Source organism: Notothenia rossii (assembly GCF_949606895.1).
Source record: "Notothenia rossii genome assembly, chromosome: 2".
In the NCBI taxonomy this organism is placed as follows: Eukaryota; Metazoa; Chordata; class Actinopteri; order Perciformes; family Nototheniidae; genus Notothenia; species Notothenia rossii.
Window position 1 is genome coordinate 88044214 of NC_136904.1, and position 19042 is coordinate 88063255.

The window sequence follows — 19042 nt, forward strand, 5'->3', positions numbered from 1 at the left end:
CCCCATTGTGATTCTACTGTAGTCATGTTCTGACTTAAAAATAACCCAGTAGTTTATTGTGTAGGGTCCATACAACTGAACTTCCGGTCCTGTTCTAGGTGTTTCTTTTTAATCTGACACATCTGTTCTCCAGCTTCTAATCAGCTGACTAATAAGAGGAGAACACTTCCGCTGTGGTTGTGTATAGGTACCTGTGATAAGTCACTATATTTTTATAAACTTGGATGCAAACCTAGATTAAAAAAAACATTGTTTTATTACAATAAAATCCGAGCATTATTTCAAAAATGTATTTTCCTAGAAGTATTTCGCAAGTCAAGTGTGCTTGTTCTAGCAGCGCAGACAAAAGCAACAGAGAGAAAATGACAGAGCAAAGTTAGATAGTTATGCACCTTGTTTACTGTCGTGTTTGTCTGTAGAGATTTGCTTTTATCACAACCCAATCATAATTATAATTCCCTTTATTGTCAATTGGGTTTCCACATATAAGGGATTTTCTTGGTGTATAATAGTGCATAGACAGTAAGAGAAGTTAACATTTAAAAAAAAAGCAGGTATTGAAAAAGCAGCAGTAACAGAGTGTTCTTTAGAGGGTCTCATTATTACTTTTGACTTAATTAAAGGACAAATACTCTCTCAACCACTAGTTTGATGGTGTGAATATATTTGCTCATACTGTCAGCATCGATGTTTGTGATCGACTGCTTTGGTCTGAATCAGCGTTGCAGGAAGAAAAACACAAGTGAAGCTAGCAGCCGCATTTCAGAGGTAAGAGAATGAAATACAAATATATATTTAAATGTTTTACGTTTGACTTATACATATTTACTTCATGTTAAACATATGCAGACATAAATCTACGATATATCCGATTTTAGGAGCTACGTTAACACTGGAACTTCTCCACGTGGGTTCAGAAAGCAACGGTCTGTCCTGGTTGGGTGCACTCGATTTGTAATGCAGCGGTTTCTATGCGGGCGGGGTTTGTTGCGTATTGAGTCAATTTACGTTCCAGGAGCTCTTAACTCCGACCACGCGGGGTATTATATGTTTCAAAACAAACGCTCTTCTGACTAAATAAACTAGCGTGCTTTACTAAGCTATAAAGCTACTAAAAGTAAGCGTTTAGGTTAATTGTCGCTTATTTCAAATTATGTATTGGATACTGAAAAACAGCAATATACCTGTAATCATATTAAAGTGACACAATCGGAGATAAAAATTGAACAAAACACTGTATCTCTATCTGGACCACCACAGACACATTACACATAGTTATAGTGTAATCAATACCTAATTATCAATGTTGGAAGGAGAATTGGGAACTTTAACTCAAGTACAAGTATTAATACCACCGTTTTATAAGTAAAAGTCCTGCATTCAAAACCTTAGTTAAGTAAAGCTACAAAAGTATCAGATGTAGCTGGACTTGTTACTTACATTACTAAAAGTACTCATTATGCATATGCCCATTGAAATTAATATATATAAATGCATTATAATGATTGAAGCATTAATGTTTTCATCCCTTTAATGTTGTAGCTGAGAAATGTATTACCGTTATTTCCTGAATCTGATAGGTAGCTTAATTAAAAGTTATGAGTCATAATGAATTGGTCAATTAATATATTGTTTAAATATTTAGAAAGATATTGTTACATGAAACTAAAATGACACATTGGATTCCTGTAGGAGTTGTTAAGGAAGCGTACTTGTGTTTATTGAAAAGCACTATATAAATCCAAGTTGTTATTGTTTTTCACAGTGTGATTAATTTCAAATATCTCCTTTGTTGTTGTAAACAGTATTCAGAATTACCAGAGGCTGCCGGTCATGGGGTTGACCAAGCAGTACCTACGCTATGTGGCCAGCGCAGTGTTTGGAGTCATCGGTAGCCAGAAAGCCAACATCGCATATGTGACCCTCCGAGGTGGAGAGAAGGGTCGCTATGTCGCCGTGGCTGCATGTGAACAAGTGTTCATCTGGGACGTCCGGAAAGGAGAGAAGGTGAATGATATAAAAGTTTGGAATGATCACAGAATAGGTTTGGGTCTCCTGTGAAAAAGCTTTGCAGATCTCACCTAGCGTCTCTCTTTCTGTGCAGGTGCTGATCCTGCAGGGTCAGAAACACGAGGTGACCTTCCTCTGCGCCTCGCCCGACGGCATCCATCTCGCCGTGGGTTACGAGGACGGCGCTGTGCGGATCTTCAGCCTGCTGAACGGCGAGAGCAACGTCTCCTTCAATGGCCACAAGACGGCCGTCAGCGCCATGCACTACGACTCACTCGGGGCTCGGCTCGTCACTGGATCCAGGGTAAGCAAGGAGGAATTTATTTTTCTTGCTAAAGTATGTTTTAAAGCATGTGTTAAGCATGTTTTTACCTCTTTCTCCCCCTCAGGACACAGATGTGATCGTGTGGGACATCATCAATGAGTGTGGGCTGTACAGGCTGAGAGGACACAAAGACGTCATCACTGAGGCCTTGTTCCTCAAAGACAAGAACATCCTGGTCACCAGGTAACACACTGGGGCCTTTACACAACACAATAATAACAATGTATTATTACGTTTCTAAATTAAAGATTGGGGACACAGAAAAGTCAAACATATGTTCACCTTACCCTCAATGATGATCCTGCGCATGTTATTTGTTAAAGGAAAAACAAAGATAAGTATTGTACATTAATATTTGATGCTTCAATTGTCATGATTTCTAGAATTAGTGTTTGGCAATATGCCCAAAATCCTTTAACCTGTTAAAGGTTATATCATATATTGATAACAATATATATCACCGTAGCACACGGCATGTTTCAAGTGTAATTCAATAAATACATAGTCAATATGAATGAACCAAATAGCATAGCCCTTTGTTAATAAAATACTATATATATATATAATTGTTTTTTTCATTTCAAAACCTTAAGAGCAACAGTTGTGGCACTACAGGGACATTATATATTTTTTATAGTGGTTTAAAATGTCCCTTTAACTGTTTATAACGTGATGATAGCAGTGTCACTAACCGTATGTATGTGTCTGTGTGCTCTGCTGCAGCTCCAAGGACAGTTTTGTGAAGTGGTGGGATCTGGACACACAGCACTGCTTCAAGACCATGGTGGGCCATCGCAGTGAGGTGAGGGGCTTCATACTCTATATTCATTAACATCAACATTAACAAAGGGTTGGACTGAGGAGAATTAACTCAGGGTGCATTCACACCTAATAGTCCGTTTTCTGGTGACGACATTGTTTCATTTTTCAGAAGGTTCAGTTTGCGTTCAAACGGGCAAAACACAAACCGACTATAAACTTTAAACACAAGTCATGTGCACGGAAATGCTGTTCAACCATTGGTCAGACATTAACGGGGTGAACACGCAAATCCCGGCAATTTCTACCGGAGCCTCCGCCATGGAGCATCGGCACTTTCAGCAGGTTATTCTCATGCTGCTGTTAATCTGGAGATCAACAGACACTAGCGGCCCGCGCATACGATTATATAATCAGACAACGTCCGATAAAAAACATTATAACACATATAATGAGAGGCGTTCTGCAGTCAGGCGGGGCGTTTCACCGACGACAGGTGTTCTTAATTGTATGTAACTCACGGAGAATTTTTACTTTACACGACACTGTTCAACACTTCATTCTGCTTCACTCTTTAACTAAACAACCGCGGATGTCTTGAAAGAATCTTTCGCTAAAGATTTTGAAGATATCCGTGTTCTTGTGACACGTAAATACTACGCTTCCTATGTTTCGGTGCGGACTGCGTTCACACCAGCAATGAACCGCTCCAGAGCTCGCGAGCAAGCGCTCCGAGACCACCTATATTAGCGGTCCAGAGTCCGGTTGTTTAGTTCACTTAAGAGGTCTCGGACTGTGTTCACACCGACCCAAATGAACCGCACCAGGGTTCGATTCAACCGGACTATACAAGGCAGGTGTGATCGCACCTGCACAACCCAGGGACCAAATCAGCTGAATGTCATCACGTGTAAACAATCAGTGTTCTCTCACTTCTCACTCTCGATGCCTCTGGCTGCATTTAAAGCAGAGCTAAAGTGGGTTCAGTCCCCTGAGTTTCATCCGTAAAGGTAATTGAATTGTTTTACTGTTGGCGACATGATGCGAGTGGAGACAGGATTAATTCATTTAGCTGAGTGGAGGCTGATAATAAGTTGCTCTCCCTGAGGTTTCTCCCATGTTCCCCTTTAATCTGTGGGTTTTCTCTGGAAGTTTTTCCTTGTACGATGTGAGGGTCTAAAGGACAGAGGGTGTCGTGTTGTCATACTGATATTCTGCACAAACTGTGCTGTTGTATTTACTGTAGAGTGTCCTTACTGTAAGGTAATTATTATATGTACAGCACTTTGGCTCGACCAAAAATCGTTTTAAGAATGTGCTATATAAATAAAACTTGATTTGATTTGAAAAACATTTTGACTGCTCTTTGAGAAATAATATTCCAAGCCTTTGTTTTCAGCAAGACTGTGATCTAAATCTCAAAGCTTTACAAACAAGACAAAACGTGGGTCAAGGAAAAACATAGTCCATTTTGAAGCTAATCTGAATTTCAGGGCCGAACCTCACATTATATTTCTCTCTCGTTAACGATTCAAGGCATTTGTGCTGCATTGTTCTCATGTCCGTATAAAATGAGGTCCTGATTAGGAAAAGGTAACGCCCCCTAAAGTCTAAACAATAACTTGGAAACAGTTTGAATGTCAATATTGTGTATTTGATTTCCCCGGATGGATTTTGATGAATCTGTGTGTTCTTGTCTCTGTGATAGGTGTGGGGCATGGTGCTGCTGAACCAGGAGAACAGGCTGCTCACAGGATCAGCTGACAGCGAGCTCAGAGCCTGGGACATCGACTACCTGCAGGAGGTGAGACAACACAGCTGGGGACATTCACCTGAACACATCCTGATTTATACAAAGGAGAAACGGGAGATTAGCTGGAGCGCTGATAGCCACCATGGTTAAATACAGCTTCCCCATTAAAGACCATTACAATAGTCATGATTACGGGCTGGGCGTTAAATAATTGTAAACTTCTTCCCACCCCTTTTCGGATGTGTAATTAAGTCAATAATATTTCTGTTTGACAATTTGACACTGCTTACGTTTGTACAGTATACAAATTATCATGTCATTATTATTATTATTATATTCTTTTTGTATTATTTTTTGACACGTTCGAAATTAATCAAATCAAAATGAAAGAGAAAGTGGTAAATACTGACAGGTTTTGTCCTCTGCCTGCTCAGGAGAAAGCTGAGGGGGAGACCAAAGTGAAGAAAGAGAAAACTCTGCTGGATGATGATGATGATGATGAAGACAATAAGGAAGAGTTGGATGAAAGTCCTGAGGAGGTAAAAGAGTTCATGTTTTTTGGGGGGGAAATACTGTGGTACATGGATTTAATTTCACGGACCATTAACGTTGTTCTCTCTCTCTCTCTCTCTCTCTCTCTCTCTCTCTCTCTCTCTCGCTCTCTCTCTCTCTCGCTCTCTCTCTCTCTCGCTCTCTCGCTCTCTCTCGCTCTCTCTCTCTCTCTCTCTCTCTCTCTCTCTCTCTCTCTCTCTCTCTCTCTCTCTCTCTCTCTCTCTCTCTCTCTCAGCGGATCCTGAGCTGTAAGAAAGCCGGCTCCATCCTGAGAGAGGCTCGGGACCGAGTGGTGTCTCTGACAGCGGACGCTAAAGCCAGAGTCATCGCCTGCCATGTGAGTCTCCTCCTGACCCCACTGAGAAATTGTAACATTTTTGAAATACACAGTGGAGAGTATCTCAGGGTTTCTTCAAGAATCATGAAATATGTGTGCCTAAAGCCTTTTCAACACACAAAGTGAATACAGACAAAGAGTGACTTCCAGGCAAAGTGAGGCATTGTGGTTATTGTCTCTGTTGGTTTGATGGAGATGGTTAATGTCTCAGGTCTCTAATCTGGAGATAGAGATATTTCACTTAGTTGGTTAGTGTTTTATAAAATTATAAAATTGTGTTCAGCAGAATTTCTGACTTTGAAATGCATGATCAATATTCGTTTTTGGTTTGTAAATAATGCTTAACATTTCTCTGTCATCCATCAGGGCAATGACTCAGTCCTGGAGATCTTCACTGTGCTGTCAGAGGAGGAAGTGCAGAAGAAAATGACCAAAAAGACGAAGAAAGCCAAAAAGAAGGCAACAAAGTAAAGACAAGTTGTGTGTGTGTGTGTGTGTGTGTGTGTGTGTGTGTGTGTGTGTGTGTGTGTGTGTGTGTGTGTGTGTGTGTGTGTGTGTGTGTGTGTGTGTGTGTGTGTGTGTGTGTGTGTGTGTGTGTGTGTGTGTGTGTGTGTGTGTGTGTGTGTGTGTGTGTGTGTGTGTGTGTGTGTGTGTGTGTGTGTGTGTGTGTGAGCTGCCTGCTGATGTTTGGTGTGTGTGTGTGTGTGTGTGAGCTGCCTGCTGATGTTTGGTGTGTGTGTGTGAGCTGCCTGCTGATGTCTGGTGTGTGTGTGTGAGCTGCCTGCTGATGTGTGGTGTGTGTGTGTGTGTGTGTGTGTGTGTGTGAGCTGCCTGCTGATGTTTGGTGTGTGAGCTGCCTGCTGGTGTGTGTGTGTGAGCTGCCTGCTGATGTGTGTGTGTGAGCTGCCTGCTGATGTGTGTGTGTGTGGTAGCTGATGTGTGTGTGTGTGTGTGTGTGTGTGGTAGCTGCCTGCTGATGTTTGGTGTGTGTGTGTCACTGCTGCAGAGCTCAGGGGGAAGCAGCAGCAGAGGAGGAGGCAGCGGTGCCGCTGGTGGAGAGGACGCTGACGGACGAGATCCTCAGACTGACCAAAATCAAGGCGTCCGCCAAGATCAGGTCAGTGAGGAAGAGCGTAAACAGACAGCAGCTGAGAGAGAGTCTTTCTCACTGTCATTCAGACGCACAGGGTTTTACCATTTCTATCATAATCCAATATAACAATTGTCTAATAGTACGTTGGGCTTCTTTAGTGTGTTTTAACTTATTCTATAAACACTCTTAAACTTACATCTTTCTACTGTTGATATGTACATATTAACTGGTTACTTTTTCCAATGTTGAATTAATAAAGTAAATCTAGTCATTATTCAGTCATTGACGGTAAAAACAGAGTTATCATGACCTCTTGGTTAGAGCTTGTGACGTTTTTAATTCCCCCCCTCCTCACACGTCTCCTTCTATATTTATCCTCAGATGGGTGGACTGCCTGTCCTGTGTGGGAGGCGAGCTGAAGGTGGCGCTGCTGCTGCAGAACAACACGGTGGAGACGTACAGCCTGAAGACTTCAGACAAGACGCCCACAGCCAATAAGACGTCCCGCCTCACACTGGGCGGACACCGCACCGACGTCCGCACGCTGGCCTTCAGCTCCGACAACCTGGCCGTCCTCTCGGCCTCCGGGGACACCGTCAAAGTCTGGAACAGGTGAGGAGAAGGACACTTTAAAAGCCATTTTTGCATATGCTTGCCACCTCTATAACGGTACGTCCACACAGCAGCTTTAAGAAAATCTTGAAAATCTTGGAGCTGGGCGTGTCTGAGAGCTTGGGGATTTTTTGCGAGCAACGCGACCAACAACCAATCACATGAATCTCCCGCCCCCGACATACAAAGCAAAAAACCCCGGGGATTTTATGCAAGCAATATATATATATATAAACTCCCCGAACAGGCGAAAACCTACCAGTTTCACCCACTGTCTCTGCCACCTCCCTCCATGCCTGGTTCCTCCGGTTTGTATCCCGGTAAATAGTTCTGGTCGTAAAGAACCGGGTGATTCGCTACCGTAATTTCTCGTTTGGAATATGAGGAAATGAACTGTGGTATGGCTCTCCCAGCTTTCACGCGGTTTGATTGGCTAGCGCTTGAACTGTCAGACTTGCATAAACGGGATTTGATTGGCTGACGCTTCCAGCTCAGCTTCAAAAGTTGAACATTGCTCAACTTTTGAATCCTGAAAATCTTCGCTTTGCTTCCCCACAATGCGGTTGGGCGAAAAGCGAGGCAAAGTGACGTCACCCCCATTCAAAGTCAATGGGCAGAAGCGTTGGAAGATTTTTTTTAAAGCTGCTGTGTAGACGTACCGTAAGGGTTAACATGGGCTTGCACCATAATGCAAAAAGAAGTATGGTAGGAAGGCAGAGGGAACCATGCTGTACAATAAAGACGTCGTAGCATGTTCTGAAAAACATCTTCTCGGTACAATCCATCCACTAACAGTCCTTCTAATAAAATGAGAAAGAAAATTAATTACCTCAAATTAATCTAAGAGATGGTTTCAAACCACAGTTATCAAACTACCTCTTCTCTGGAATACTAATTCATTTAAGTATTGTATTGTATTGTGCTGTACTGTGGTGCAGCTGAAGCATTGCATTGATAACATTTGGCCCCCTTTGTAAGAGATTGCAAAGGGACTACAGCTGAAAGGAGCTCATTAGCTAACACACAATTCCAATGCAGTCTTGAAGGTGAAACACACGATAACATCTGAGTCGTTGTGTGTTTCAGGTCCACTCTGCAGGTGATCCGCACCATGGCCTGTGAATACGCTCTCTGCTCGCTCTTCGTGCCCGGAGACAGGCAGATCATCCTGGGAACCAAGGTAACAGATTCTGGAGTCTGTTTTGTGTTTCAATTTATAACTTGGCTTGGACGGATAAAAATTCTTGTTTAGTTTCTACTTTGTATTAACTGAGGCCTGTTTTTCCTGTCAGAGCGGGAAACTGCAGATCTTTGAGCTGGCCTCTGGGAGCCTCCTGGAGACGGTGGACGCTCACAGTGGGGCTCTGTGGTCCCTGTGCCTCGCCCCGGACCAGGTACACCCCCTGCAGAAATCTATTTATAAATATCCCCTACCGACTGAGTATATGGGCACATGTATTACTGTTACTATTCTTTATTCCCTTACCTATACATTTCTTTTAATATTATGTTCTACATTACTTTACTTTTACCTATACATGTATCTATTTGATTTAGTTAGTTATTTAATTTACTAGTTAGGACCGGGAGGGGGGGAAAGGGGGAAAAAAAAAATATTGACTGTGTAAATGTAAACTCATTGTGCCTGACTCAATAAAAATAAATATTTAATAAATAAATATCCCCTACCATGTCGTACCTTTACTCTAACCAGCTGTGTTTTCTGTTCTCATTTGTCGTGTCGTCATTCCTGTAGAGGGGGATTGTCACAGGAAGTGCAGATAAGAAGGTGAAGTTCTGGGAGTTTGAGCTGATAAAGGACGAAGGAAGCAGTAGCGGACAGAAGTAAGTCACCACTCTCTTCAATGTTTAAATATGAGGACAGTTTATTTCGGACCATCCTATGTTTCCTTGTACCTCGAATGAATTACTCAACTGCAACACAGATCTTCAGATATTGCCTCCTGGGACAAAAATGACAGAAGAAATTGTCCAATGTTTTTTATTTTAAGGTTTAATTCAGCTTTAATTGTTATTATAAATTCTTTCTACTTTTTATTTGGCTGTTTGAGATGGTAGAAGATGCTACAGTAGTCAGCATGTTCTCACTTCTAAATATGAATATGTTAATTTAAAATATGTTGCGTGTGTTTGTTTCAATTGGCAATATCTTGGCAAAGCACCAAATGCTCAGCAACCAGACTGAGAGACATTACTCATGGTCAAGTATTTGTGTGTACGTGTTATAGGCGGCTGACAGTGAATCACACACGCACGCTGCAGCTGGAGGAAGACATTCTGTGTGTGAAGTTTTCTCCTGACAACCGCCTGCTGGCCGTCTCTCTGTTGGACTGCACGGTCAAAGTCTTCTACACAGACACTCTGAAGGTACACTGCACTGAAAACACGGCATACTAAGAGTATCATTCATTCATTAAACATATGCATATATTGTTTTGTAACATTTCTCCCTCTCCCTGCTGCAGTTCTTCTTGTCTCTGTATGGACACAAGCTGCCTGTACTCTGTCTGGACATCTCACATGTGAGTACTACAAGATTTAGAAAGTCTTAAAGGTCCCATGTCATGGCCATTTCCACTGATCATAATTCCATTGTTGAGGTCTACTAGAATAGATTTATATTGTGCAATTTTCCAAAATCACTTTGGTTTCTCAAACAGCATCTCTGTAAACTACGTGTATTCACTGAATTTCACTCTCTGCCTTTAACGGCTTGTTGTAGCTCCAATAGCTCCAGCCCCCACCCTCCCTGTGAGCACAGTGTGCTCTGATTGGTCGGGACGTTGTGAATCGCGCTGAGCTTCGTGGAGGTGTGGTTTCCTTGTTTAGCGATACACAGCGAAACACAGCCAAACTCACGCTGAACACACACAAAGTCACAGCCGAAGTAAAAACAATAAGTGTGGCTTGATATTGAGTAAGAGAAAGGTTGATAAACGCTGTGAGAATGGGTCTGCAGAGAGAATGGGTCTGCAGAGAGAATGGGTCTGCAGTGAGAATGGGTCTGCAGAGAGAATCTCGCCGCGATCCCAACTGTCTGTTATCAGCCTGCAGCCAGGGAGGAGAGATCAGCAGAGCTGCATGCACTGAGTGTGTGTGTGAGGAGGTCCGTGGATTGGTCAATTTGGACCAATCAGCGGGGGCTTAACGTAACGGCTCCACGGATTGGTCCATTTGGTTCCGGGTAACGCATGACATCATGAGTTATACGGAAGAATCAAATGGACAGTGACGTATCTCCAACGAGGCGTTTTGGGGAGGTATTCTCTGTGTTAGAGTTTTACTCGCTACAGGGTGTACTTTGAGGGTTTGTGACTCTGCAGACCGTTTACATGCATAAAAACCTTCATAACACACAAGGGGACGGGTAATAACTGGAAAAGCATGACATGGGACCTTTAACCATCAGCTGTTTTTAGTCCACAGTCATAAAGGAGTTACTCCAGATTCCCAAACACATGGGCACAAGCAGTGAAACATGTTGTTTTCAATGATATGTCCCCGTTAAGAATGAACGTTTCTTGGTTTTGATATTGGTCTCAACTTGTTTATGACTATCATGGCATCAGTTTGTGGACTTGACTTGTTCCTAACCAACCTTCGTGTTTCTGTTAACAAGGACAACACACTAATCGCCACGGGCTCCGCAGACAGGAACGTGAAGATCTGGGGTTTGGACTTCGGAGACTGTCACCGCTCTATGTTTGCTCACGACGACAGGTAACGCCCGTGAACACTCACCCAAAACATGTGTCATGTGTTCTTTGGAACGGTTTTTGATGTAGTGGTGAATTAATGTTCTAGGCTTTTGAGTCTTGTTAACTCTGTTCTGTGACTTCATCTGTTGTCTTCAGAGTCTTGTTAACTCTGTTCTGGGACTTCACACTTCATCATTTATCTTTTATTTTCAGCCTTTCTGTGTTTTTATTACAACCTTCAATTTCTGTCTTTCTTTTAATCCTTTGATTTTTTTTTACACATGTTTTCTTTCCACCAGTCCTACTCTCTAGCCGTGGATTTATTCTCTATTTCACCTTTCCACCTGGCTGACTGTCTCTCTCTTCTCCACAGCGTCATGTTCCTCCAGTTTCTCCCCAAGACTCACCTGTTCTTCACAGCAGGGAAGGACAAGAAGATCAAGCAGTGGGACGCCGACAAGTTTCAGCTGGTCCAGACTCTAGAGGTCACGCTTTGCTCATCAGTCTTGATATTTACTAGTGATTGTGAAGAAGTCCCCTGGTGGTTGGTAGGTGCTATGTTTTCCCTCCAGCTGGACATTTCCTTTACCTTTCTCTTGGCGTTACAGGGCCATCATCGGGAGGTTTGGTGTCTGACCATCAGCCCAAACGGAGACCACATCGTGTCGGCCTCTCACGACAAATCCCTGCGTCTGTGGGAGAGGACAAGGGAGCCCATCATCCTGGAGGAGGAGCGAGAGATGGTGAGGAGGATTTGACCGTTTTTCAGACTGCTGAACACCATGTTGCTTCTTCTTTGTTCAATCTAAATGACCATGTGTTTGTATTTACAGGCGAGAGAAGCAGAGTTTGAGGAGGACATGGCCAAAGGAGATGCGCCAGTGGTGAGACATTACCTACTTAAACAATAAAGCATTACGCCCGTCGATTTCAAGCAAGCAATGTCTGAGATTCTGTTGTGGGAGATTCAGATTTCAGTCCCTGTAATATAAGCTGCACTCTGGCAGTTATAGCTTAAAACAACTGATGCTTGACCTTGACTTGTTGGATTCCCATGCAACAGGAGCATCTATAAACAACTTTTGTTCCCAAAAAACAACCCCAGATCCGTGCGTTTTAGGTAGGGATGTCCCGATCACCTTTTTTTGCTCCCGATCCGATTCCGATCATTTGATTTTGACAATTTGCCGATACCGATTTTTCCCAATCCGATCTTTATGCAATGCATTAAGAGAAAAAAAGCATTCAAGTTGTCCCTTAAGGTTATTTTTTTATTTAAATTGGATATTCTATCCAACATGCATATAGCTCCTTTCTTTCACAGCAGCATTGGATCAGTTCAGTTGTGCAGCATTGGATCAAAACAAAATAAAGCTTATCAGTACTCGTTAGCTTACTGCTACAATTAGACACTGCGCCCTGCCCACTCTGTTGCCAGATTTGAGAGAAATAAGCAACCAGGTCTATGAAAACAAGCCCCAAAGAAGCAACACATACATGATGTTGTGTAATTTGAAACCAAAACTAAGGCCTCAGGATGACTTTAAGACTTGAACATGGTCATTTTTGTTTTGTAACATTGAATACAATTTTTTTTTTTTTTAATTATAAAAAAAAAAAAAAAATCCCAATCCCCGATTTTTTTTCCTCCCGATTCCGATCTTTTGAAAATCACGTGATCGGCTCCGATCCCCGATCACGTGATCGGATCGGGACATCTCTAGTTTTAGGGTTATGTCTTGTCATTTGTTCCAAGTATATTCTCATAGACTGTATGTAAGAAGTGGACGTTGGATGTTTGGGATGCATTACCTTGTTTTATCTGCAGGTTCCTGGAGAGACAGAAGGAGAGGCAGCACCAGCCGCCAAGAAGACCGTGGAGACCGTCAAAGCTGTGAGTTTAGCATGAATATCATCCTCCCTCTTATTAGTGGATATTGCATGGATGTGAATATTTAAGGCCTGATCGTTTTTAAATAGTTTTGTTAATGTTTAAAGCTGGTTGCATTCATATTATCTGTGTGTCAAAAATGTGAAAACGGGACTATTTGTTTGAGAATGATCAGTTATTTTTGTTCTTTGTTGATGTTCTTGTTTGTGTGCGATCTCTTTGCAGGCAGAGCGAATCATGGAGGCTCTGGAGATTTACCGAGAGGAAAGCAGGAAGATGGAGGAGCATAAATATGCCTGTCAGAATGCAGCTAACAAGGTAGAGACAGGATCCAGTAATCCTACTTTTAATAGTCCCTCTGTTTCTGCCAAACACATTAACAAACATGTGATGTTGTTTTGCAGATTCCTCCACCGAAACCCAATCCTATCCTCGTGGCCTTTGGAAACGTCTCAGTAAGTAGAACAGCGATGAGGAATACATGTTAAGCCAGTCAAAACTGTTCACACAAGAATTCAGGCAAACATACATTTTATTATAACAATTATGCAATAAAAAGTAGTTGGATTTGCTACTATTGAGACATGAGGGAGGCTCGCTAATCTAAAAACAGCACTTAGATTTTCTCACAGTAACTGAAAACAATACATATCGGTTCATCAATGTTCAGAGGTACTTAGTTCTCCGTCTCGTTTTCTCTTCCAGCCTTCCCAATATGTTTTGGACGTCATAAAGAAGGTCAGATCAAGGTAAGATTTGATGACGAGAACAAACCCACAAGATGTTTACCTCTGACTTTACCCATAAAGCTTATCACCACGGTCATTGCTCTGTGCCTATAATCACCTCGTGTTGTTGTGTGCTCCTCAGTGAGCTGGAGGTCTCTCTGCTGGTCTTACCGTTCCCGTACGTCCCCGAGCTGCTGAGGCTGTTCAACAGCTACATCCATCAGGGCCTGGAGGTGGAGCTGGTCTGCCGCTGCCTCTTCTTCCTTCTCAAGTAGGTGCTCCGACTGTGTTGGAAAGAGACAAAATGGGTTTGCGTTTGATTATTAAGTAAGATATTTGGGCTCAAAGGTTCAGAGATCTGGCAGCTTGTCATTTGTTGCCACAGTGTGCAAAATATGTGAATTGAAAAGGAAAAGCCCCAAAACAATAGGTTTATTCTAGATATTTGAGAACATTTTTTGCACTTTCAAACACTGCCCAACAAGCTAGGTGAATGCACGACCAACTGAGTGTGTGTGAGTGAAATAACATGTCACAGTATGGATTGTTTTTACAGATTGAAACATGTACATTTGGGCAAAATGCAAGATTAAAAAAGTCTTCTATTTTCCTTTCAATCATAGGTCTTAACAGCCAGTGGACTTCAAAAACGATTCTTTAACAATTTTGATTTTAGTGTCTGAGAGAAAATAACAGAAATATAGTTTTGTCAATGATTAGAAGGGTTTCCAGCTTGTCCATTGCTTATCTAAGACTGGTAGACAAAATGGTAAATGCTCTTAATACACTGCTGCTGATTGTTCTGGTGATACAGTTCTGTGCTAACAGTGTTTTTTTGTTTCTTTGAAGGATCCACTTTGGTCAGATCTCCAGTAACCAGATGATGCTGTCCGTCATAGATGAGCTACGGACAAATACTGTAACAAAAGTGCGAGAAATCCGAGTAAGTGAAAAGCTGTCTTTTGTACTTAGTCTTTTTGACCCGGGTAGAGATTATTGTCCTGATTACATTTCCTCACATCCCTTTTTCCTTTGTGCCTCAGGATGTGATGGGCTTTAACAGCGCGGCGCTCCAGTTCCTGCAGCGGGAGATCGAGAGCAAGGAGGACGTGATGTTCTTCGCCGACGCCACAGGCCAACTGGAGGAGAGGAAGAGGAAGAGGAGGAGGAGGGAGCGGGCCATCCTGACCATCGCTTGAATCTAAATGGACATATTTGTGACTGCTTGTGTGTAAACATCTCCTCCCAGAGGGTTTATCTGTATTGTATGTAACCCTGATTGGATGTAACGCAGTGTTATTCAGTGGCACGCTTCATTTCCCAAATAAACGGTCTGACTTTTTCTCACAGTAATTCAGCTTTCTACACAGCGGATCCCCCTGCAGGTCTCTATACAGGGTGTCCGCGGGGTCTTAAAAATGGATAAATCAAAAAAATTAAGGCTATTAAAAAGTATTAAACGGCATTTTCCAAGGTTTTACATTTTGTAGCTTGTTTTCAATAAGTATATAAATTGTCCAAAGAGGTTGTGTTCTACAGTCTGCCTGAATGTAATCATTGCGTAGGTGTGTAGTGTGATTCTGTGTAGTTTATTTATGGCATCCCGTTGGATTTGACGTCATCTGAATAGGACATCGCACGCTCACTGCTTGATAGCGCGCGAAGCTCCGTTTACGCCGGTTGTTAAACAACATCGTTATGGGGAAATGCAAGTCTGCGTCCAAATGGTTGGAAGATAAGGAGGAAGGACAATCAATACTGTATATAGTGAATGTGAGGTAAAGTGTGTCGCCAATGTAACCGGTTCGAACTCAAAGTGGCGATGAGGTCTTAAAATGTATGGAAAGGGTCTTAAAAAAAGGTCTTAAAAAGTTTTACATTTGACTTCAGGATTCCTGCATATACCCTGCTATAAAATACAATCATACATGCTAAAGCCTTGAATAGATACATTTCATTTCAAAAGCAGCACTCGCTCCATGATTACCACACACGGAGGACAGCTTTGATTTAGGCTGCGTTCTGTCCTACAGGCCTGAAGGGAGCGATTCAGGCCGGGAGCCAAACGAGCAAAAGATGGTCGTTTCGAAAAGCTGTCACACTACCTGAGCTCCAGACCACCTGGGTTTGTCCCAAAAAGCAAAATGTAGCTACTTGCTGAGAAAGAAACTCCCTGGTGTCCGCTGGCCTCGGTGCAGACGTCCTCCACTAGACTCAGGGAGATGGATCTTAACTTTACAGCTCTTGTAACTCGGGCCTGAATTTATAGTCCCAAGGCCGGGTAGATGTGGTAAACATATTTACACACAGCGGGGGAGAAATGTGAACAGTGTGCAGCTTTTTTTCCCCAGGAACCCGGCCTTCTAATCATGTGACCTTCAGGAACGTTTCACACCCACATCAGACACTTCATTTTCCACAAGTGTGTTTATTTCCTGACCGTGGGGCGCTGTGGAATATTGAAATGAACCCTTTAAAACACCTCGCGCTCACTCTCTGTGTTTTAATCTCACGGCGGACAAAAAAAACAAATTAACTCTGTATTTACAGGGTCGTTAAAAAAGGAGGCCAGCAGCTATTTATGGGGCTGGATTCGGTCTGCAGGCTGTAAATGTCACACCTACCAAAATTAAAAATTCTTCAGGAAAATCCCAGACCGCGCTCTGACACACCCGCACAGCATTTACACCGCATTAGCACCAACAGATTCATCATCACAAAGTTAGAGGAAAAAGCTTTGTTGAAGTGAAGGATCCTAAATCTACCATTGTTTGCAAAACACTTCTATAATTGTGACATTTCATGAACTTAACGTGAGGATACAGAATGAGATATCAAATCTAAATATTAACACACACAAAATATGTTCTGTGTTTTGCCTTTCATCGTGACGTAATGCAGCGTAATTGAACCATTTCTCTCACTTCAGTCATTTTTAATGAGTCATCTGAGCTTAGTGTTTTTACAGTTTGTTTTTCTGTCACCAGTTAGCAAGCCAGTAATTTCAAAGCTCGACTTTGATCATTTTCAGCCTCATGCTTAGTGCTGGAACATAAAAAAGTACATATACAAGTACATAGAATACTTTTGCTCAAACGATTGTTGTTTTACATTAACCTGCCCAACGGTTTATACAAGAACAGCTGAAGTTACAAGTTGATTATTCAATTAGTCCATCTAGAGAACATGTATAAGCAGCTATCCTATGTCCTATGGCAAAGGAAATGATTCTTCAAGCTTCACACATATTTCACTTTTACTTAGAGTTAGTAGGCTACACAGCAAGTTTTCAGAACAGGCTTCAGCTCTTAGGGATATTCAAGTTGTGTAGAAAACAACCTCAAGAACGTTTCCAAGTACTTTACATGATGGTCAAAACAAATTACATGGAAATACAATGTAAGTAAAAAAAAAAAGACACGACATGTTGGAAATAAAATGCTGTGATCAAATTATTTTAAAGACTTTTTTCATGATGAAGTTAAAGTTTTGATTACCGGTTATTTCCGAATGACTTTTCTCTTTAAGATGTATTTACTCTTTACATGGACAGAGACTGAGATTGACTTGAGGTCCATAAGATCCTCATTCAACGTCCTGGTGTTATTGTATGTCTCTCCTTTCTGGGGCAATTGGGAAAGTAACACTTAAAAGTAAACTAACAACGATTGGATGTGTATTAAATAACCTGTGGGGACTTGTCGGCTCAGTTCTATTTTGCATTTGTATTTCCCTAAAATGCAATCTACAAAAATAAAGTTGTTGTGAAGCGATTCAAAAGATGTCACTTGAATGCACCACCATGTCAGTACTGCTTTGAGTCACTAGATGGCAGTCTTGTCTTCTCTTAAACAAGCTCCAGATTGTTCCTCTTTGGTATTCTGTGTGTTCTGTCTGCTCCATGTTGAGAGCTCACACTCCTCCAGACACCTGCTGCAGCGCTCAGATCAGACAGAGGAGAGACACTGAGAGACACTCAGAGACACTTGGAGACACTCAGAGACGCTGAGAGATGCTCAGAGACACTCAGAGTAACTGAGAGACACTTAGAGACGTTCAGAGACATACACTGAGAGACACTCAGAGACACTCGGAGACACTCAGAGACAATGAGAGACACAGAGAGACACTGAGAGATGCTCAGAGACGCTGAGAGACGCTCAGAGACACTCAGAGACACTCAGAGTCACTGAGAGACACTCAGAGACGCTCAGAGACACTGAAAGACACTGAGAGACACTCAGAGACACTCGGAGACACTCAGAGACACTCAGAGACACAGAGAGACACTGAGAGACACTCAGAGACGCTCAGAGACACTCAGAGACAATGAGAGACACTGAGAGACACTTAGAGACACTCAGAAATACTCGGAGACACTGAGAGAAACAAACTCAGACACACTCGGAGACACAGAGACACTCAGAGATAATGAGAGACACTCAGAGACACTCGGAGACACTCATAGACAATGAGAGACACTGAGAGACACTCAGTGACACTCAGAGACACTGAGAGACACTCAGAAACACTGAGAGACCCTGACGTCCTCTCTGATGTCCTCACCGAGCACTAACAGCACATCACAGCTCATCATCGGCGCAGGGACACATTTTCCTGCAGACACCATGTGTGTTTGTTAAAGAAGCATCTTGACTCCTGTTGAAACATGACCTTTAATAAACAACTCTTTCAAATGAAATGATTAAGAAAAATACATTTATAATTGTGGCGTAAACAGTGTAGATAAGAGTGTGTATAAGTGATGCGTCCTTATCCTATAAATACAAATTAAGACTGCTTACTGCCATAAAATATTTAGAGGAGTGTTGTAGGTTTTATCTCTTCTTCAATAGTGTTAATTATAATTCTCTATTTTTGTTTTTTTAATTACTTTTTTGAAACGTAGTTAAATGTGATTTTATTATGTGTTTTTATTGCACTTTGAATGTTTTTTGTGAAGCACTTGTGTTAAAATGTGTTATATAAATAAACGTGCCTTGTGTTACTCCTTACACTGTTTATTCCAAACAAGTCACCCACAGGACAGATGCTTTCTCCCTGGAAGCAGAGCCCCCCCCAACAGCACAGAGCGCTATTTCACAGGCTGTATTTGCATTAGGTTTTGACGGACAGGAGATAGTGTTACTCTGTGGTGCACGCTGCTGTAGTCTGTCATCGTGCGCTCTGATTATATACTGCAGGATACCATCAGCCCCGAGCTGCTGACTTGATTTGGTGGCCGGTGAATTTGATACGAGCT

At 42.2% G+C, this 19042-nt stretch overlaps 1 protein-coding gene across 2 annotated transcripts; it reads left to right on the forward strand.

Annotated features, from left to right (window-relative positions):
* The first annotated feature begins 167 nt into the window (after positions 1–167).
* wdr3 (WD repeat domain 3) lies at positions 168–15121 on the forward strand. Of its 2 annotated transcripts, XM_079664246.1 has the most exons (28): positions 168–768; positions 879–926; positions 1806–2007; positions 2105–2314; positions 2400–2518; positions 3059–3137; positions 4803–4898; positions 5282–5386; positions 5635–5736; positions 6103–6203; positions 6743–6853; positions 7211–7441; positions 8528–8621; positions 8734–8835; positions 9198–9286; positions 9691–9829; positions 9928–9984; positions 11082–11182; positions 11534–11645; positions 11769–11903; positions 11994–12044; positions 12989–13054; positions 13277–13369; positions 13456–13506; positions 13757–13800; positions 13922–14050; positions 14629–14722; positions 14823–15121. In XM_079664246.1, the coding sequence occupies exons 3-28, from the start codon at positions 1834–1836 to the stop codon at positions 14976–14978; spliced, it is 2841 nt and encodes a 946-aa protein (XP_079520372.1). In that variant the 5' UTR covers positions 168–768; positions 879–926; positions 1806–1833; the 3' UTR covers positions 14979–15121. The 2 variants fall into 2 exon arrangements, with proteins under 2 accessions (XP_079520372.1, XP_079520371.1); XM_079664245.1 differs by lacking the exon at positions 879–926.
* The last annotated feature ends 3921 nt before the right edge of the window (positions 15122–19042 follow it).

Coding starts and splice junctions, on each gene's coding strand:
- wdr3 (XM_079664246.1), top strand. CDS start 1,834: ATGGGGTTGACCAAGCAGTACCTACGCTATGTGGCCAGCGCAGTGTTT. Junction 12,045..12,988: donor CCAAAGGAGATGCGCCAGTG/GTGAGACATTAC, acceptor TTTTATCTGCAG/GTTCCTGGAGAGACAGAAGG. Junction 14,723..14,822: donor CAAAAGTGCGAGAAATCCGA/GTAAGTGAAAAG, acceptor TTTGTGCCTCAG/GATGTGATGGGCTTTAACAG.